This window comes from Calypte anna, chromosome 26 (genome assembly GCF_003957555.1).
Source record: "Calypte anna isolate BGI_N300 chromosome 26, bCalAnn1_v1.p, whole genome shotgun sequence".
Taxonomy (NCBI): domain Eukaryota; kingdom Metazoa; phylum Chordata; class Aves; order Apodiformes; family Trochilidae; genus Calypte; species Calypte anna.
In genome coordinates, this window is record NC_044271.1 from 5,108,148 (window position 1) to 5,125,368 (window position 17,221).

The 17,221-nt window shown below is 53.9% G+C and overlaps 1 protein-coding gene across 2 annotated transcripts in view; it reads left to right on the forward strand.

Annotated features, from left to right (window-relative positions):
* The window catches only part of CCND3 (cyclin D3), a 41,853-nt gene extending 26,178 nt beyond the window's left edge, over positions 1-15,675 (forward strand). Inside the window, exons 1-5 of one of the 2 annotated variants that reach the window (XM_008499423.2) lie at positions 2,047-2,395; positions 4,047-4,262; positions 10,899-11,058; positions 11,633-11,775; positions 14,301-15,675. In XM_008499423.2, coding sequence (XP_008497645.2) covers positions 2,198-2,395; positions 4,047-4,262; positions 10,899-11,058; positions 11,633-11,775; positions 14,301-14,462 — 879 coding nt within the window. In that variant the 5' untranslated portion in view covers positions 2,047-2,197 and the 3' untranslated portion in view covers positions 14,463-15,675. Of the gene's footprint in view, positions 1-2,046; positions 2,396-4,046; positions 4,263-10,898; positions 11,059-11,632; positions 11,776-14,300 lie in introns of those variants that run through there. The other variant, XM_030465407.1, reaches the window with a different exon arrangement.
* Positions 15,676-17,221: the final 1,546 nt, after the last annotated feature.

Consider the following 17,221-nt stretch of genomic DNA (forward strand, 5'->3'; position numbering starts at 1 on the left):
TTCTGCACCAGGCTTCATTTTCCCCCTGTGTATCAGATGCCCCCTGGATGCCACCAAGCCCAGCTCCAGCCCAATGGGCTGTGTCAGAACCACTGTGCAGACACTGGGAAGCAGGAGGAAGAGCATCAAGTCTGGGAAAAAAGCCTGAAACTTTCAATTTCAAAAGGCACAACCCAAAAACCAGAAGGACCAAGAACCCAGTGCTGTGGTTTCCCTTTGCCTGACTAAAGAAAATAGCTGCTGTCTATTTTTACAAAAAATGTGGGACATGAGGCCCTGCTCTTCCCCTGCACAAAGAAATGGGGGATGCTGCTCACAATGAGAAGAGTGGGGGAATGGAGCAGGGGGGTGGGGGCACCCGGATTAAAACCAGCTGACTGGTCCACAGAAATTTCTCCCATAGATTCTTCAAATATTTCTTGCCCACACCACTGGAAGATTTCTTGGTAAGGTTGAAAGTTAGGAGAGGGATTTGGGAATCTCAGAATCTCAGCTCACCTAGAGAAATTCTTCATTTTAAAGCAGGGATGGGGGAGATCCAATTCTTCCCCCCTTTTTTCTTTTCCAGTCCCACTGTGCTGTGTGGGGTTCTCAGGGCATTCAGCACAACAAATCAATGTTGGCATCATTAAAACTTTGCAATGTATCATGTAACTTGCAGAAAATGAAAGCCATCTGTACAAATGTAGAAATGGGATTCCGGGGTGTGTGAAGTGTGTGTTGGGTGTCTGACCTTCTGTGTTCACTGGCAGGAGTCGTGTTTTGAACCTTTAAACCTCTGATCAAAAAGGTGGATTTCATTTTCAACACACCAAAAGAAAAAAGAAAAATCCTGAGCAAGGGAGAACAAAGACTTCAGTCTTGTTTTACTTATTAGTTTTGTGAGTTTGTTCTTTATTAGAAGACTCTCAGATGAGTGAAAATACCAACAAAAAAAAAAAGTTCTGTCAAAATGGCACCCACAGAAGTGACTTGTGAGGTGGCAAATCACTCCTTTGGTCCTTTGGTCCTTAAGCTAAAGATACTTAGAAGCTGCTGGTTGTCTGGAATGCATTTCCCACCTCTCACTGGGGATTCTAATCCTTAGGTTGCAATTGCTGCTGCAAACACCATGTTGCAGCCCTGCAGGCAGCTCATCCCCCCAGGCATGCTGCCCTTCCACCCAGGACTGGCAACTTCCATGAAAAATGGATCTCCTGAGCAAACTCTCTCCACTTGAGAGCTTTTAATTAAACGAAGGCCAGAATTACAGCCTGTCATCCTCAGCTTTCCATACCAGGAGCTGCAGGGACAATCAGGAGCAGGCTCAGGTACCAGCTCAGAGCAAATCCTGCTCAGCATGAGGTCACCCTGGAAACTTCTGCAGACTTTAAACTCCTAAAGCCACCATTCAGTCAGTGTGCAATTTGCAGTGGTATTCCCAAACAATTGTTAATTATTCTGAAAAACCAGCCGAGCCTGACAAGCCCTTATCTCTGCAGACACCGAGGGTGCTATCACCCCCCAGGACCAACGTGAGGGGAACTTCTTGGGGACAGCAGGCTCAGCGTGGACCAGCTCCAAGTATGTCCACAGCTGATTACTTTCGTACACTTGAAGGACTTCGCTCACACAGCTAAAAGAAAAAAAACCGCACAGGACTAAGTCCTGAGAAGATTACTTTGGGAATCTGTAAAACTTGGGGTGACAGAAGCCTCCCCGCACCCCCGGGGCTGTCGCGCTGCAGCCCGCAGAGAGCTCGGCACCGTGCCCTGCAAGCAAAGGGATTCCCGAGCGGTCTCCGGTACCGCCCCGAACTCACGGATCGGTTCGACCCGCGGTTCCGGGGTTCCCGGTTCCCCCCCAGCCCAACATGGCAGGAGCCCCGCACCGCCCCACGTGCTGCCAGCCCGCCGGCGCGCCCTTAGCCCCGCCCACTACCGGGGGGCGTGGCCACCGCCCGTTTCGGCGCCTCTCGGGGGCTCTGCTCGCTGATTGGCGGGAAGTGGCTGTGGCTCCGCCCCCCGGCAGCCCATGAGCCGCCCGGCGGCCCCGCCCCCTTGTAGCCCCGCCCCCTGGGAGCCCCGCCAGTTCCCGGCGTCCCGCGGCGGCTGCAGCGGAGCCGGCGGGGAGGCTGCTCGGGATCCTGCCCGTTCCCTTGCCTGTCCCCCTGCCCTCTGCTCTGCCCGGTCCCCTGCCCGTTCCCCTGCCTGTCCCCATGGAGCTGCTGTGCGTGGAAGCCGTTCCCCGCGTCCCCCGCGCCGGCCGTGACCCGCACTTACTGGGGGACAGGCGGGTGCTGCAGAACTTGCTGAGCCAGGAGGAACGCTACAGCCCCCGCGTTTCCTACTTCCAGTGCGTCCAGCGGGAGATCAAGCCGTACATGCGGAAAATGTTGGCCTTCTGGATGCTGGAGGTACGGGCTACCCGGCTGCCGCCTCTCTCCCCGCAGCTCCCGGCTCCCTGCCCGCCTGCAGCCGCTTTTCCCTGCACGCTGCCCGCGCTTCAGGCGTGTTCGGTTCTGCTCCGGCGGGAGGGAAGCGCAGGACAGAACCTGCCTCGTGCAGGGGTATAAGGGACAACCCAGGGGACAGGAAATCCCTGGAGTCCCAGGGCTTGGTTTGCACCGGAGCTCAGGTCTCCCGGTGTAAGGGAGGTGGGGGCTGGGGGGCTGCACATGGGGGGCTGCAGGCGGGGAGGAAGGAAATCTGAAGCTCTGCAGTGTCACGAGTGATCGCCCCATGCGTGAGGAGCGAACCCGTCCCGACCCCTCAGCCTGTGCTCCTTCCACCTGGGGGTTCTGCTGCCACGGTGCTGTGTGTCCCCCCTGCTCCCCAAAACCTCTGAGCAGGGAGCTCTGTGTGCCCGGCCGGCTGCAGGCTCGAGTTTCCTGAACGGAGCTGAAAATGCCTGGGGAGAGGGGGGGAATAATATCGCTCCAATTTCCTTCCCTAAATGAAACCTGATTGCAGCTCTCCGCGGGGTGCAGGTTACTGGGGGAAATCTCCAGGGCCTCTTCATGAGCTGCTCCGAGCGAGCAGCTCAACAGAGAGAGAAAAGATTCTGCAAAGGACAAATGAGGTGTGGATGGAGCCTGCCTGCTCTCCACCCTGGCTGCTGTTACAAGAAGCTGCCTGCTCCTGTCAAAAGAAATCACGAACATCTTGCTTATTAAAGGACATTTCCACCCCTCCAAATTCCCCTGCTATTAAAGTTCTGTTTCTGCAATTCCCTTTACTGAGAAGGGGGGGTTGGATTAATGATGCTTTGGAGCCTGTTCCTCTGCAGCCCTCAAGGCAGGCAAGGAGCAGATGACACTTGGCAGTTGTCACCCTGGTGTCCCCGGTGCTGTGGCAGGGGAGGGAGGCACTGCTGGAAGGGGAATGGTGGTGGTGGCTGCTCTGTGAGGAGAAATCTTGATATTTTTATGATTGAATTGAAAGAAGGAAGTTAAACATGAGCAGTGTTTATGATACTGGTTGGGAGACAGAAGCAGAGGGGCTGAAATGCAGAGTTCCTGCATTCTGGTTGTGGCTGAGGGAGGAGCAAGACTTTGGGACTCAGCCATGGATTTGGGCTCTGCCATTGAGTCCTCTCAAATCTTTGGATCACTTCAGGTGGAACTGACAGGAGTGGTTGTGGATCCTGACCCATTTGCTCTCCAACTGCTGGAATTGCTCCAGAGGCCCCCAGTGAGCAGAATATGGCAGCTCTGCTGGGCAGCTGGCTGGAGACATCCCCACCAGGGGACATTAAAAAAGGGGACAAATGCAGCAATTCTGGTCTTAACTTACTTGACAATTCTAAGTTCTGCAGCTTTCCACAGGGAGATGAAGTCTTAGGGCTTTGGACAAACTTGTTGCTGGTGTGACCGCCCCAAAGTCACAGAATTAACACCTGCAGCTAATTTACTCTTCAGCACTGAGCTGCCTCCAAAGCCCTGCAGATACAGCAGTGGGACCAGGAGCTTTGAAGTTGTGGTGCAGGCAGGATCTGGTGGTTTCTGCACCGATTAAAACTTCCTTTAATTCTTATTTGATTTTATTTTTGTCATTGGGTTTTCTCAGGTGTGTGAGGAGCAGAAGTGTGAAGAAGAGGTCTTCCCCCTGGCCATGAATTACGTGGATCGCTACCTGTCCTCTGTCCCCATGAGGAAAAGTCACTTGCAGCTCCTGGGAGCTGTCTGCATGCTCCTGGCTTCCAAGTTGAGGGAAACCATGCCCCTGACTGTGGAGAAACTCTGCATTTACACAGACAACTCCATCACTCCCCAGCAGCTCCTGGTAACCACCCCTATCTCTAAGAAGCTCTCTCTTATCTCCTGCATCCTGCTGCTTGGCAGCATACCTGCCTCTCTGTCTCCTCTTTCTCCCATTTCTTCACCTTCCTCTGTGTTCCCCAGCCAACCTTCTCAGCTCTTTGCTCCCAAGGCTGTGATGACAGCTGGTGGAGTCCTTCAGTCCTGGGCAGATTTTTGCTTCTTGCTATGGGAAGTGGCTTTGTCACCTCCAGTGCCTCAGGTGCTCATTGCCAGTGCTGAGCTCACTCCCAGGCTCTGCTTTGCTCTCAAAGCTCCTGTCTGTGGGAGATACCTTTCCATATGAGCAGGAAAAAAAAAAATGAAGCTTGAAGCAAATGGAGAGTTAACCAGCTGAGGTGGCTGGGAGCTTTTCTGCTCCAGTTGTACCACTGAGGGTGATGGTGCTGCTGAGGTGATGGAAATGAGTGGGACCTTGTTAGCCCAGGTCCTGCTCCTCATCCTCAAGTTAAAGCAGGGCAGCTTTGCCTCTCCTGTTGTACACTCAGGCAGAAGCTGTGTGTGCTTTGAAAGGCAAAGGATTTTCATGGCTGATAAAAGTTAAAACTCAGCTCTTGAGTTCAGCTTCACCAATGGAGGAGGAGATTGGAGAACCCCTTTTCTTGGGGAGCTTCCTTTCTGGTAGACCAGGAGGAAATGGCCACCTTGCTTCAAGTACTGAACATCTCTGGAGACAGTCTGCCTATGAGAATTTCTCAGTGTTAGTCACCACCTTATGAAAAGTCTTCTTTTGAGCTGGGGTGAGTGACATGATCTGAGTGTTATTTGGCCCCAGGGTGAGGAGTGAACCCACGAAACTTTCAGGTGTGAAGTGGAAGGCAGTTCTGGTAACTGGGGAACTCTGATGTGAACATTGGTTTTTCCAAGTGCCAGTGCAGGCTGGGGAAAATCCCCTCACCTTCAGACCTCTCTCCCTGTAGTAACCTGTGGGTGGTTCTTACCTTAAGTAGCACCCATGGTCAAAAGTATGTGGTTCATTCCCATGAGAAGAGGTGAGGGATGGGATTACACAGAGGGAACACAAGTGCTTGTTGCTTTTCTGGAGGCTGTGCTGACATCCTGCTCCAGGGAGCTGCCACGAACCTCTGTGTGCTGAGGCTTTGTCAGTAAAACTTCATCCTTGCTGTGGATCCTGACCCTTTTGCTCTCCAACTGGAGAGATGCTGGAATTGCTCCAGAGGCCCCCAGTGAGCAGAATATGGCAGCTTTGCTGGGCAGCTGGCTGGAGACATCCCCAAAAGGGACATTAAAAAAGGGGACAAATACAGCAATGGATTCTGCAGGGAGGTCTTCCCAGGACTGGCCCCTCAGGGTGATGGTTGAGCTCTCTCCAACAGGAATATGGGTTGTAAGAAGGTGAACTCAGTGCCATGCTTCACCTCTACCTCCCTTTGTCATCCAGACTTTGCAGGGAGTCCTCTCCCACCATCCCTGCAGACTGGGGGAGATCACACAAGTTCTAGAGATTTCTGTAGTGTGGACTTTGAGCTACAAGGATCTGGTCTTGGTGGGCACCTTGTGCAAATCTCCCCTGGATCCCAGCTGTATTTAATTCTGATTTATTTGGTAAGGATTTGCTGGGGTTTTTTCAGTTGAATCTTGAACCATTTCCAAAGGAGAACAGTTAGGAGGTGTGCAGGTGGGCAGAGCATGTCCCTGGAGGTTTTCTTTCACTCTCAATGCCTCCTCACTCAGTCTTTTTTTATTTCTTCCCCCCAGAGGTTTATCAGCAGGAAGTTGTGGCCAGGCAGCACCACAGTGCTCATCTTCCTTTCTCCCTCATCCTGGCAGGACTTGGGTGGAGATAAAGGAGGAGCAAGTGGTTTCTGCCTCCTCTTGCTCTCTTCTGATTGTGCAGATCCTGGTGCTGGAGTCCTGCTTCCCTGTATCCAGGATCCTGGATTGTTTCAATGCAAGAGGAGGCACAGATGGGTGATTGGCAAGGTTCTCTCTTATTCTTGTGCTCCAGCATCAATATGCAGTTGAGGTGGACAAGGATGGCTTCATTCTGGGGGGCAAAAGTCTTTCCTTGGGATAGCCAAAGCTTTTTTAGGGAAATAAGATCTCTTTCCCAAGGGGATGTGGCCATGAGTATCTCAGCAGATCAGGGCTTTATTCCTGGGAACTGGGGTCAGCCAAAGGGCTGAGCAGAAGAAATCACAAAGCTTCAGGAGAGGTGTTGAGGCATTTGCAGATGTCTGGGCAGGAGATGCTGTGGAACCTGTGAGCTGGTGTTCAGCTTTCCCTGCCTGCCACGAGGTTTGTTTCAGGAGATGCTTAACCCTGGCTGGTTAATCCTGCTCCAGTCTCCCACTGCTCCCTGCTGTAAAGGCAGTGGAGATAACACCTGGAGATAGGTGATGGCTTTGTCTTTGCTCTGGGACCCAACAAGAGTTAATACCCTGATTACAAAACCAGGGTGAGTTGCTGTTCTCCTCCTCTGTGCTAATCGTGGTGTTGTTACTTCTCTTTCACAATCTTGCCATGGAAAGAGGGTGGGGAGGGGAAGGGGAGCTTCTTCATCAAGGTTTGGACAATGGTGCATCCTGACCTCTTCTCATGGATCCAAGGCCATTCCAGCTTCCAGTGTGTCCTCCCTGGCCTTTCAGAGGAAGCTGCCTCACTTTCTCAGTGGGTTTGCTTCCTTCTCCTCTTGGGATGCTTGGCACCAGCTCAGCTGCTTGGAAAGGCCACATCTGAAACAAGATCTTGATGAAGTTATTCTAGGGAGAAGGAAATGATGCAAGGAGGGACTTGTCCATTTGGAGGAAGTTGGATTTCCTTCAAGGCCATTATCTAACCTGCCTTTTATTTTATTTAATGAAGGTGCTTCTGGCCTGCACAAGGAGGGTGTTCAGCTGCTTGTAGGTTAGGGACAGCAGTGGTACTTCTGCCAGGTTTGTTCCTAATACACTTTCTTGCCTCTGAAATCTTTGACCTAAGGTTATTTTTGCAAACTGCCAGGTATTTCCCAGCCCAGACTGTCAGCAGGATCGAACCCCTGGGTAGATAATGAAGGGAGTGGTGGTGACAGCAGAAGTGAAAATAAGAGAAAGAGGTAACAGCTGATCACTGGTGATAAAGCACTGGCTTCCCAGAAGATGTCCTTTTGTTTTACTTCTTTCTCCTTCTGCTGCTTGCATGGGTGGGGGAGTTGTGACCGTTTTTGCATTTGAAGTTGACACCTTTACCCTTGACACCCAGGCCTGAGCTCTGGTCAGGGGATGGAAGCAAACGTTTGCCCCCAGATTTCCTATTTGCAAACAGACTTTCAGGGGTGCTCATTTCTGTAGCTGTGTCCCAGCTGCTGGGCAGGGGGTTGGCCAGCAGCAACATCACCTCCTCTTCCCACCCTCCTTTTGAGTCAGCTCAACAGCACCACAGGGTGCAGCCTGCTCCTGCTTCATGGGGGTGATAATGTAAAATGGCAAAATCAAGTGTAATTTCCTTTTCTCCTGGGGCTGGGGCTGCTGCAGAAGGAGCTGGGGGCAGCCCTGCCAGAGAGGTCTATACAGAGTGAAGCAGAGAGGAGCTCATGTGGCTGTCACATCCCAGGCTGAGTTTGCAGAGCTGTAAATGGAGTAAAAGAGTTGCTGCTTGTGGGGCTTGGGTCTGTCCTAGTGACACAAAGGCAGCAACCAGGGGCTTGAGGTTCTTTCACTGTGACAGGAGGTGACTTTGCAGAGCAGGGGAGGCAATGGGAAAGAGTTGCTGCTTTCCTTCCTTCTTTTTCATTTTCTCTCTCTGTGAGGTGCAGCCAGGAGCAATCAGGGGAGGCAGCTTGCAGAGGGGAAGCTCAGCTGCTTTGCAATTTCCACCCCTTTAGCTGCTGTCCAAGTGTGGGGAGCTCCACTCCAGGGGATCCTGCAGAAGGGGGGGACCTGGGGATATTGGGATGCTCGGGGGGCATCTCTGGCAGCCAGGGGGAGGGTGGGCTCCAGAAGCTGGAGAAACAAAGGAACATTTTCCACTCTCTTCCTCCTTCATTAGCCAGCCAGAGCCTGACTCAAGGAGGTGCAAAACAAAATGCCAGGAAAAGGATGTTTGCTACACCGAGTGGTGCAAACCTGCTCCCCTATCTCTTGCAACCTTTTGTTCTGCCTCTTCCCCAGATAAAGTGATTCAGAGATTCTGACATGCTGCCCCGAGAGCAGGAAGTCCCCAAGGAGGGGGGGGGGGGGTGAGCAGGAGAGAAGCAAGGAGCAGGGGGGTTTGGCAGGAGAGAGGTTTCCCTGAGCTAAATCCTCTGAGCTGGTGACAGCCCTTGGCGCCTCTCGACTTCAGTTGGCATCTTGAGTGCCAGCTGGGGCTTGGGATCAGCCCCTCTGTAACAAGGAGGTTTTTAAGAGGATGATGATGAACCTGTGTGCATGCAGGAAAAGAGCTGTTTCTGTGCACTGGGAGCAGAGAGAGGATTGTCCCTTCCCAGCCCTGCAGCCAGCTTGCCCCAGGTGAGGGCAGATTTGCACCCTGGCTCTATTTAGGACAAAAAGGTGTCTCAGGAGGGACAGGCTCTCTGCCACACCGGTGTGGATGGGATGTGGTGACTTTGGTGACTTCCAGGAGATACCTTGCAGCTCTGGGAGAAAAGACCAGGAGCCCAGGGGATGCTAAGCTGCTGTGCTGTCCCCTCTGTGCTCAGGAGCTTCCCTCTCAAGTGCAGGGATCCCTTTTGGGTTTGTTTTGTGAGCAGCCATCTCCAGGTCCTCCTTTTCACCTTCTCCATGGGTCTGCAAAAGCTGGAGCTCACTGCCAGGTTTCTTATTGCTTTTCTCCTGTGATTTTGGTGTAAAATATAAGACTGATGGGCTGACCATCCATAGGGGAGGCCAGAGAGCCTGCACTGGCCAAGCTTGGCCTTCTGCTTGGGAAATGGTGCATTTGGGTTCATGAGGGCTGTGGAGCAGGTTGAGCAATGCTGCTCATTTAAGCAACTCAAAGCTGGTATCATGTAAGGGGAAAAAGAGGGTTTTAAGGACAAAAAAAAAAAAATCTCACTTCTTCAAATCCATCTGTTCAGGCAGCCCCTTGGCAAGCCTGTGGGCAGCGTTGACCTTGTAATCCTAAACTGCCTGGAGAAAGAATAGATATTCTGCTGGGTAGAACTGGGCCCTGAAATGGAGATACCTGATACAAATCCCAGCTCAGGTCTGTTCCTCCAAATCTGGAGTTTCAGCCCCCACAGGCTCTTTTTCTTTCCCAGCCACTGTCTCTTTCTGCAGGGAAGAGGGACCTGGGGACATCTTTGGTGGCCTTTCTGGCAATACCTGGACCCTGCTGCCCAAACCAGGTTTGCTGCTGATGAATGAGAGAAACTGGGAGGTGGAGAACTTCACTGGGGCTCAGGACGTGGGGGAATTGGGACCAGCAGAGGAGGCTGAGGCAGCTGGAGATGGGCTGCTGGGATGGGAAGGGAAATGATCCTGGGAAAATGCTGCTCTTGGCTTTCCTGACACTGCTCTCAGTGTCGTGGTTGTACCCAGACATCCCACCGAGCTTCCCATCCCAGTGAGACCAGTCCATGTGTGGCCTCTGATTCAGCTGCCACTCCAGCTGAGTCCCAGAGCCCTTGGCATTGATGGCAGAGTGGGGAACTGAGTGCAGGGCTCCCAAATCCTGTGCCAGGGCTCTGATTCTCTTACACTTTGCTGGGTGGGTGCTTTGGGTACCATGGTGGTCCCACCTGGTCAGACTGGGACTTTACTGGGTGATGGCTCAGCCAAGCCTGTGGCTGCTCTGTGCTTTGCACCAATGCCCAGAGCTGGAAGAGCTTGTGAGAGGCTGAACAGATGAGAGGAGCAGTCTGGGTTTCAGCTGAAATCCACAGGGGGCACCTGGCTCTCCCACCATCTGTTCCCCAGCCTGCACAGGGGAAGATGCTCCAGAAATCCCCATTGGGTGGTTGGAGAGGGCACCACACCATGGGACAGGGACACTGGGAAGCACCTAGGAAGCACCAGTGCACTGTTACTCCTGTGTCAGTGGGTGTAAGGTGGATATTTAGTGCCTCTTCCCCCTGAGGAGCTGCTGGGGATGCTCTGCTGAGCACCACTGGAGGCTTTCTGGGCACGGAAGGTGTGATGAGTGTGTGAGGTTCTGCCAAAATGCTCCTGGCCAACCTGAGACCTCCTTGGTGGGGTTGCCATTCCCTGGGCTTGTGGGGCTGATGACCTCAACCTCTGAGCTTTGCAGAGATCTGGAGATCTTGTAGAGGAGTTGGGCTGTCTGGATGTGGCCCTGTCCTTCTGGGAGCGGAGAAGCAATATGGGAACAGTGTGCCACTGCTCTGGTGGTTCCTCTGGGGGCTGTAGCACCAACCTTACAAAGCAGAGGAGTGTTGAAGGTTAATCCCACTGCACCTTGGGGAGAAGAAACCAGATTTATCCTTTCCTCTTCTCCTCTTTCCTCCCAGCTTTGCACTAGCTCAAGGCTGGATTTGTGCCATAGTCACAGAGCTGGGACATTCCCTCTTTTTTTCTGTGTCTCATGGATTGTGCTGTTCTTCTGTCCCTTCCCCAAGCACTGCCTTTATCTGCCCCTGAATCTGGTGAGTGTCTGGCCAAATCCTGCTGAATAACCCACTGTCTGTCTGGCTCTGCAGGATTGGGAGGTTCTAGTCCTGGAGAAGCTAAAGTGGGACCTGGTCTCAGTGATAGCAAACGATTTCTTGGCTCACATCCTCCATCACCTCCCACTGCCTCAGGACAAGATGGAGCTGGTGAAGAAGCATGCACAGACTTTTATTGCCCTGTGTGCCACAGGTGGGTGCCTGCTCCCCCCAGGGTGCTGGGAAGGGTGGGCTGGGCTTGAGTCAGGCTCTGAGTAACCTGGGGCTGGTCCCCAGCCAGCTTTCTGGGGAGCTGAATGCCAGCCTTCATTCCAATTGGAGTATTTTGCTACTCAAAGATACATTCTGTGTCTCTGAGAAAGCAGGATAATGGTCCTGGGGGCTCCTAGGGAGTTCCTGAAACATTTTAGGAGAAACAAAAGCTGCCATGGCAGCAGCCCACAGCCACAGTTTGCCACTGCAGGGTGGGTGCTGGGGGTAAAGGAAGGGTGGGAAGCAGCTTTTATCAGCCTCTCACTCACTAGAGCAGAGTCATCTCCAGGACATCTCTTGGTGAGACAAGCCCTGAGAAACAGCCTCAGGAAGCTGCTGCTTTCATCTCAGCCTCTTTCCTGTTGCTTCATCCCCATTTCTCCTTGCCAAGCTGCTGAGCCCCCTCTGCCAGACCCTCTGGAATTTTCCAGGGAAGCTGCAGCCCCAAGAACATCCCCCATGCATCCTTGCTAACCACTTCTTTTTTGTCCCTTGTGTCCTTGTCCTGTCTCCAGACTACACTTTTGCCTTGTACCCGCCCTCCATGATTGCCACGGGCAGTATTGGAGCAGCAATCCATGGCCTGACCATCTCTGTGAACAACTTCACTGGGGAGGCCATCACGGAGCTGCTGGCCAGCATCACGGGCACGGAGGTGGTGAGTATTTGGGTGGGGGGGAAAGAACCAAGAGGTTTTGCTGCTGGATCTGGTGGAAACCCTTCCTCAGGCTGCTCAGAGAAAGAGGAAATTTGGCTGCTTATAGTGATGCCAACCTTGGTTTGAGGAGCACCTTGAGATGAGGGAGCACCTCTCTAAAGGCAGCACCCTTGGTGGGTGCCATGGCTGCAGTTGGCTCTGAGCAGGGTGAGCTTGGGAGCCTTTGAAAAGCAGGACAAAGGGGAAAGTCTGATCCCTGTGTGGGCAGGTGGTGCTGGGATCGGGTTGACGAGGTGGGAAGGGGCAGAGGGAGAAGCCAGGCTGAGCATCTGCTCACCTCCACTGGTGTCTGGTTGCAGGTGGGAGGGAAAGGGGGTTGGGGACACAAAGCCTTTGGGGACGTTGGCACTGTGGCTTTGCTGGGGACAGGGGGGTGATGGGGGGGTGCCTTCCCCCACCACTGCCCTTTGAATGGGAAAGAGGGACCCTCTCAGGCTCCCCTTTTCCAGGTCACTGCTGCTGCAGGGAGGCAATCAGGAGCCTTTCTCCTGCCAGGGGCCCATTTTAATCTTTTCCTCTACCCCAGAGCTGATGCTGTGGGGTTGGTTACAGTCCCCTGACAGCAGCACGGGAGCTGGGAGAGGAGGGACAGGGCAGGAGGGTGTCCTGATCTATTTGTGCAGCTTTAATTTTTGGGGTTTTTTTGTTTTTTGTTTTTTTTTTTGTAAGCCGGAGCCTTTTTGAAGAGTGACTCAGTGCAGCCAGCTGCTCTCAAGCTGCTGCAGTGAATGGGGCAGAGCCTGAAACCTGCTCTGGGTTGGAGGGAGCAGGTGGGAAGCAGGAAGGGCAGCCCAGAGGGAGGGGAGCCCAAATAGAGCCCAGCACATCCCTTCTTCCCTCCCTGCTTCCCCTCCCTGCTCAGCCCAGAGGGGACATCACCTCCTGCTCTCAGCCCAGCTGCCTTCTCTAGCAGGAGGAAGCCCTTGGGCAAATGTCCATAGCCCTGCAGGGCTCCTGGGGGAAGCACCCAGCCTCAGCCTCCCCTGTTTGTGGTGCTGATGCTTCTCCCTGAACCTGGGCTCACAGTAGCCCTGGGCTGTGACTCAGTTTCCCCTTTGGCTCTGCTCCCCTCCAGCCAAAGCTCAGCCAGGCAGTGCTGGGGTTGTGAGGACACAGTGGGACAATGGTGCTGTGCCATTGTGCCAAGGCTGGGTTGTTGCTGGCTGTGGCAGCACTTTGGGAGAAGTTTGGAGCTGCTCAGGACCTCATCCCTGACTCAACAGCACCGACCCCACTGGGGACACCCCTGCCCTGCAGAGCTGGGGGCACACAGGCTGGGGCAAGCTGGGCTGCCTCCCAGGTAGCCCCTGAGGCTTCGCCAGCCTGGCTGCCTGTGGCCAAGCTGGCTTTTAGCATTCCTGCCAAAGTGGCCACAGGATGAGGCCCTGCAGGCAGTGAGCCCTGGGGCTGTGGGTTGGGGCTGTGCTGACGGGAAGCGGGTGGGGAAGGGGAGGTGGGCGTTGCTATTTTCGCTCCCCACATCCTCTGTCAGTTTCTAAGAACCAGTGGTGGATTCCTGGTAAGAGATTTCGGGGTGTGACAATATCCAGCCAGCACAGCGTCCAGCTCGGCTCCGTCCCCAAGGTGTGAAATGCCACCTCTTGTCCTCAGTGACAGCCAGGACACGATGTCCCCCATGGTGCTCTGGTGGCAAAGTTCCCTCTTCTGAGGGCAGCTTGTGCAGGGAGAAAACAGCAAAGGGTTTGCTTTTGTTATGAGTGATTCTTGTGCCTCCTTGTTGGTGGGACTGGTGTGTCCCCAGCTGTGGGTCTCCCGTGTCCCCAGGGTGTGAGAGCAGGAGGGTACGAGCCTTGCGAGAGGCTACGTGGCCACAGCATCATTCTGATACCCCAGTGTGGAGTGTTGGAGGGAACACGGGGCTGGGGAGGCTGCTGGGGCTGGGGGGGTCATTTCCAGCTGCCTTGGAGATCCCCAAAGTGATGGGGTGAGCATCACCCTGCAGGGCTTCACCTGGGCTGGGCTTCCACACGGGCAGGGACAGGGGGAGGCAGAGCTCTGGGGGGGTGAAGGGAGCTCTGGGGTGACCCAGGTTGTGGGACCTGTGGGAGGCAGGTGGGGCTCATGGATCTGAGAAGATCTGGTTGTAAAGTTTGGTACCAGCCTGCACAGGGCTGCTCTGCTCCTCCCTCTCACTCATCAGTGGCAGCTGAGTGCAGGGATGCTGAAATCACAAACCACATCCCTCTGAGGGGCACAATGTCGATTCCTGAAGAACGTGGTCAAGTGGGGAGAAGACAACCAGAGCGTGGGACTTCTGTAGGGATGGGAAGCCAAAGCACAGCCAAGCTGGAGGTGCCTCTGGTTGGAGAAAGGCTTCTTTGTCTTGGGTTTAGATGCTCCCGGGGCCAGAAACGTAGCCCGGCAGCTGCTCAGATCTATTTATAAGGCTCCCACCTCTGAGCAGCAGAGAACTGAAGCCTCTTGTCTCTCTGCCTCTCCCACAGGACTGTCTGAAAGCCTGTCAGGAGCAGATTGAAGCAGCCTTAGCTGAGGGGCTGAAACAGGCATCCCAAACCCAACAGGAATACAGCGCTGCCAAGACTGCCGCATACACAGCCAGCCAGCCCACGGGCACCCCGACAGACGTCACAGACATCAACCTGTGACCCACTGCCCCTTCCCCAGAGACACCCAGCACCACAGGACCTCGCCCTGGACACCCTACACGTTGCTGCATCCCACCTACCCATCTGGCTGCCCCTTCCATCCATCACTTGCTGAGGATTTGTTCCATGGAGCAGGATCCGGGCTCGTCTGCGGGCAGCTGGGCTGGCGGTGGCTGCTGCAGGTGGCTGGGGTGAGGTGACTCTTTTCCTGGTGGCAGGGCACAAGGATTGCTGGGGAGAGGGGGAGCAGGACCCAAAATGAAGCTGTAAAATATTTCTCAAGTTTGTGTTCCTTGTAGCCTGCCTGGCTTCCACCTCCTTCAGGTGGGGGGAGTTGCTGTGATGAGCTCCAGCCCCGCGTGGGCCATCAATCATGGATATTGAGTCTGTGCAACCAAAATCCTTCCAACCCTTCAACCTCCCTCCCTGGGCTGAGGTGCTGTGGGGCTCAGGAGAGAGAACTGAGTGTCTGGGAGGAGGGGGCAGGTGCTTGTTGCCCCTCTGCTCCCATTGCTTGGTGCCAGATTGCTCCAGGGCTGCTTCTGCTGGGAAGGGAAACGTGTGGCTTGTTCCTTGTTGCTGTTAGATTTGGGGTTTGTGGGGTTTGGGGCTTTCTAGGCGAGGTGGGGATGTGCTCCCCATCTGTGTGGACAGCAGAAGAATCCTTACCTTGGGGGGGGGGGCAGCCTCCTGGGTGAGATGAGGGCACACAAGGGGAAGGTTTCCCCCCAGTGCAAACCCCAACAAGTCCCCCCTCTCCCCCCCCTTGGCTTTCTGCTGCCCCACTGAGGCTGCTTAATTTATTGTTAACTGCTGGGAAATGGGGAGGGAGGAAGATTTTGCAGTTCCTTGGTGTGGGGCCTGGCTGCTGGTCTCCTCTCCTTCCAAAAGTGCCTTCACCCTTTGTCCCCTTCCCTGGCTCCCTGGGCAATGGTTTGTTGTTTGTTTTTTTTTTATAGGTAGCTTAGGCATCAGACTAGGTTATAAGAAATACATTTGAATGTGCTGCTATAGTCTGAAATGCATCTTCACTCCTCCGAGGCAGGGATCTGGGATCATGTTCAGGAGGGGGCTGTGTTGCATCCAGCTCCATGTGGGTCCTCGTTGGACCCACAGGGTGGGAAATGTGCTGCACACTTGAAAAGCAATTGCATTTTTGTATTGTTGTTGTTGAACCTGTCTGCTAGTTTTTATAAAAAGTGTTTAAAACAAAAAAAAAAAAAGAAAAAAGAAAAAAAGAATGCTGCTTTTCTAAGAGAAAAACCATTAAATAGTAGAATTGTATTAATGAGGAGTAGCCAGAGAGACTCTGCAGGGATGGGAGGCAGACTTGCTGCTTGGTGACCTCCAGACACGTGGATCTGTGGCTGTTGTCCTCCTGTGGGGGATGTGGAAAAAAGAGGTAAAAGTCTTCCATTTTGGATGCCACTAGAAACAAAAGTCTTATCAGGTGGAAAAAAGATGGGGTGATTGTTCCTCTGCTTTGATTTGCCAAGAAGAGCTGCTTGCCACTGACTCCTGCTAGCAGGGGGGGGTGGGGGGCACAGACAGAGCCTTCCCCTACAAAAAGAAACAAAAATTTTTATATATAAATGAGTTTTAATTTAAGAGTAAACTGGTTTGGTGTTCACAAACAAGAGTCCCAGTGCTGGGAGAATCAGAGAACCGTGTGATGTTCAATAAAGTATTTTAAACAAGTCTGAAAGCCTTGAGGGTTTCCATTTGTAATCCTTCCCTTAAAGAGCTCCTGCTTCTGCCCCAGATCACTTGGGGGGGGACCCCAGCAGTTGGGGGATTCCCTGGGGCAGCTCCTGGAGGCTCCAGCACTGCATTTTCCAGGGCTAGAAGAGCAGGATGAAACAAGGAGTGGGCAGGACACCCCCAGCCCTGCAGTGGAGATGCTGCAGCAGCTGAGGGATGTGTTGGACTCAGTGAAACCCCGGGACAGCTCAGGGAGGGGGGTTATGGGTGAGGGTGGGTGCCTGGCTTCAGAGGAGCCAAGGAGAAGGCTCAGTGAGGTGTAACCAGCCCAGGCTTAGTGAGCTGCTCCTCTTAATGTGGTTTCCACTGCTGTCACCAACACTCAAGAGAAACAAAGACAGGGGGAGGTGGCTGTTCTCAGCCCAGGGACCTATGGGTTTGTTTTGGTTTTTTTCCATGTGGGAATTCGTGTTGGGTTCACAGGAAGCCCACGTAGTGGCCCACTCAGCCACTACTGCAGCAGTTCCCCAGGGGGGGAACACAGGAGGAAAAGCCCCTGGTGGGTTTTCCAGCAGAAGTGGGGTGTGTGTGCAGGTTGCTGTGAATGGGGCAGGGATGTGTCCTCAGGGGCTAGGGGAGGATGGGGGCCTCATGGCTTCACCACCCTCAGAGTGTTTGGGGGAAATCCCTGAGGAAAAAGGACGGGTGATGGGGTTGGTGCCAAGCAGCCAGCAGGGATGGGCTGCCCTCAACACAAGCTCCCCATGCTGGCCCAGCTCAGGTCCTGCAGCAGCTCTGCATCCCAGGGAACCCTCAGGCACCATCAGTTTGGGATTCTTTCCCCCACAAGAACAGTCCGGGGCTCTGGAACAGCCTGAGGGGGGCCCAGTGAGGCACAGGGATGGGGCAAGGGATGCAGAGAGGTTCCTTTGCAATTTGGGGACAGCACCAGCATCACAGACTCAATCTGCAGCTCTGCAAGCAGCCCGGGGAAGGTGGTTTTGCTCTGCCACCTGCTGGGGACAGGACAAGGGAAGGGAAGAGGCAGGGACATGATG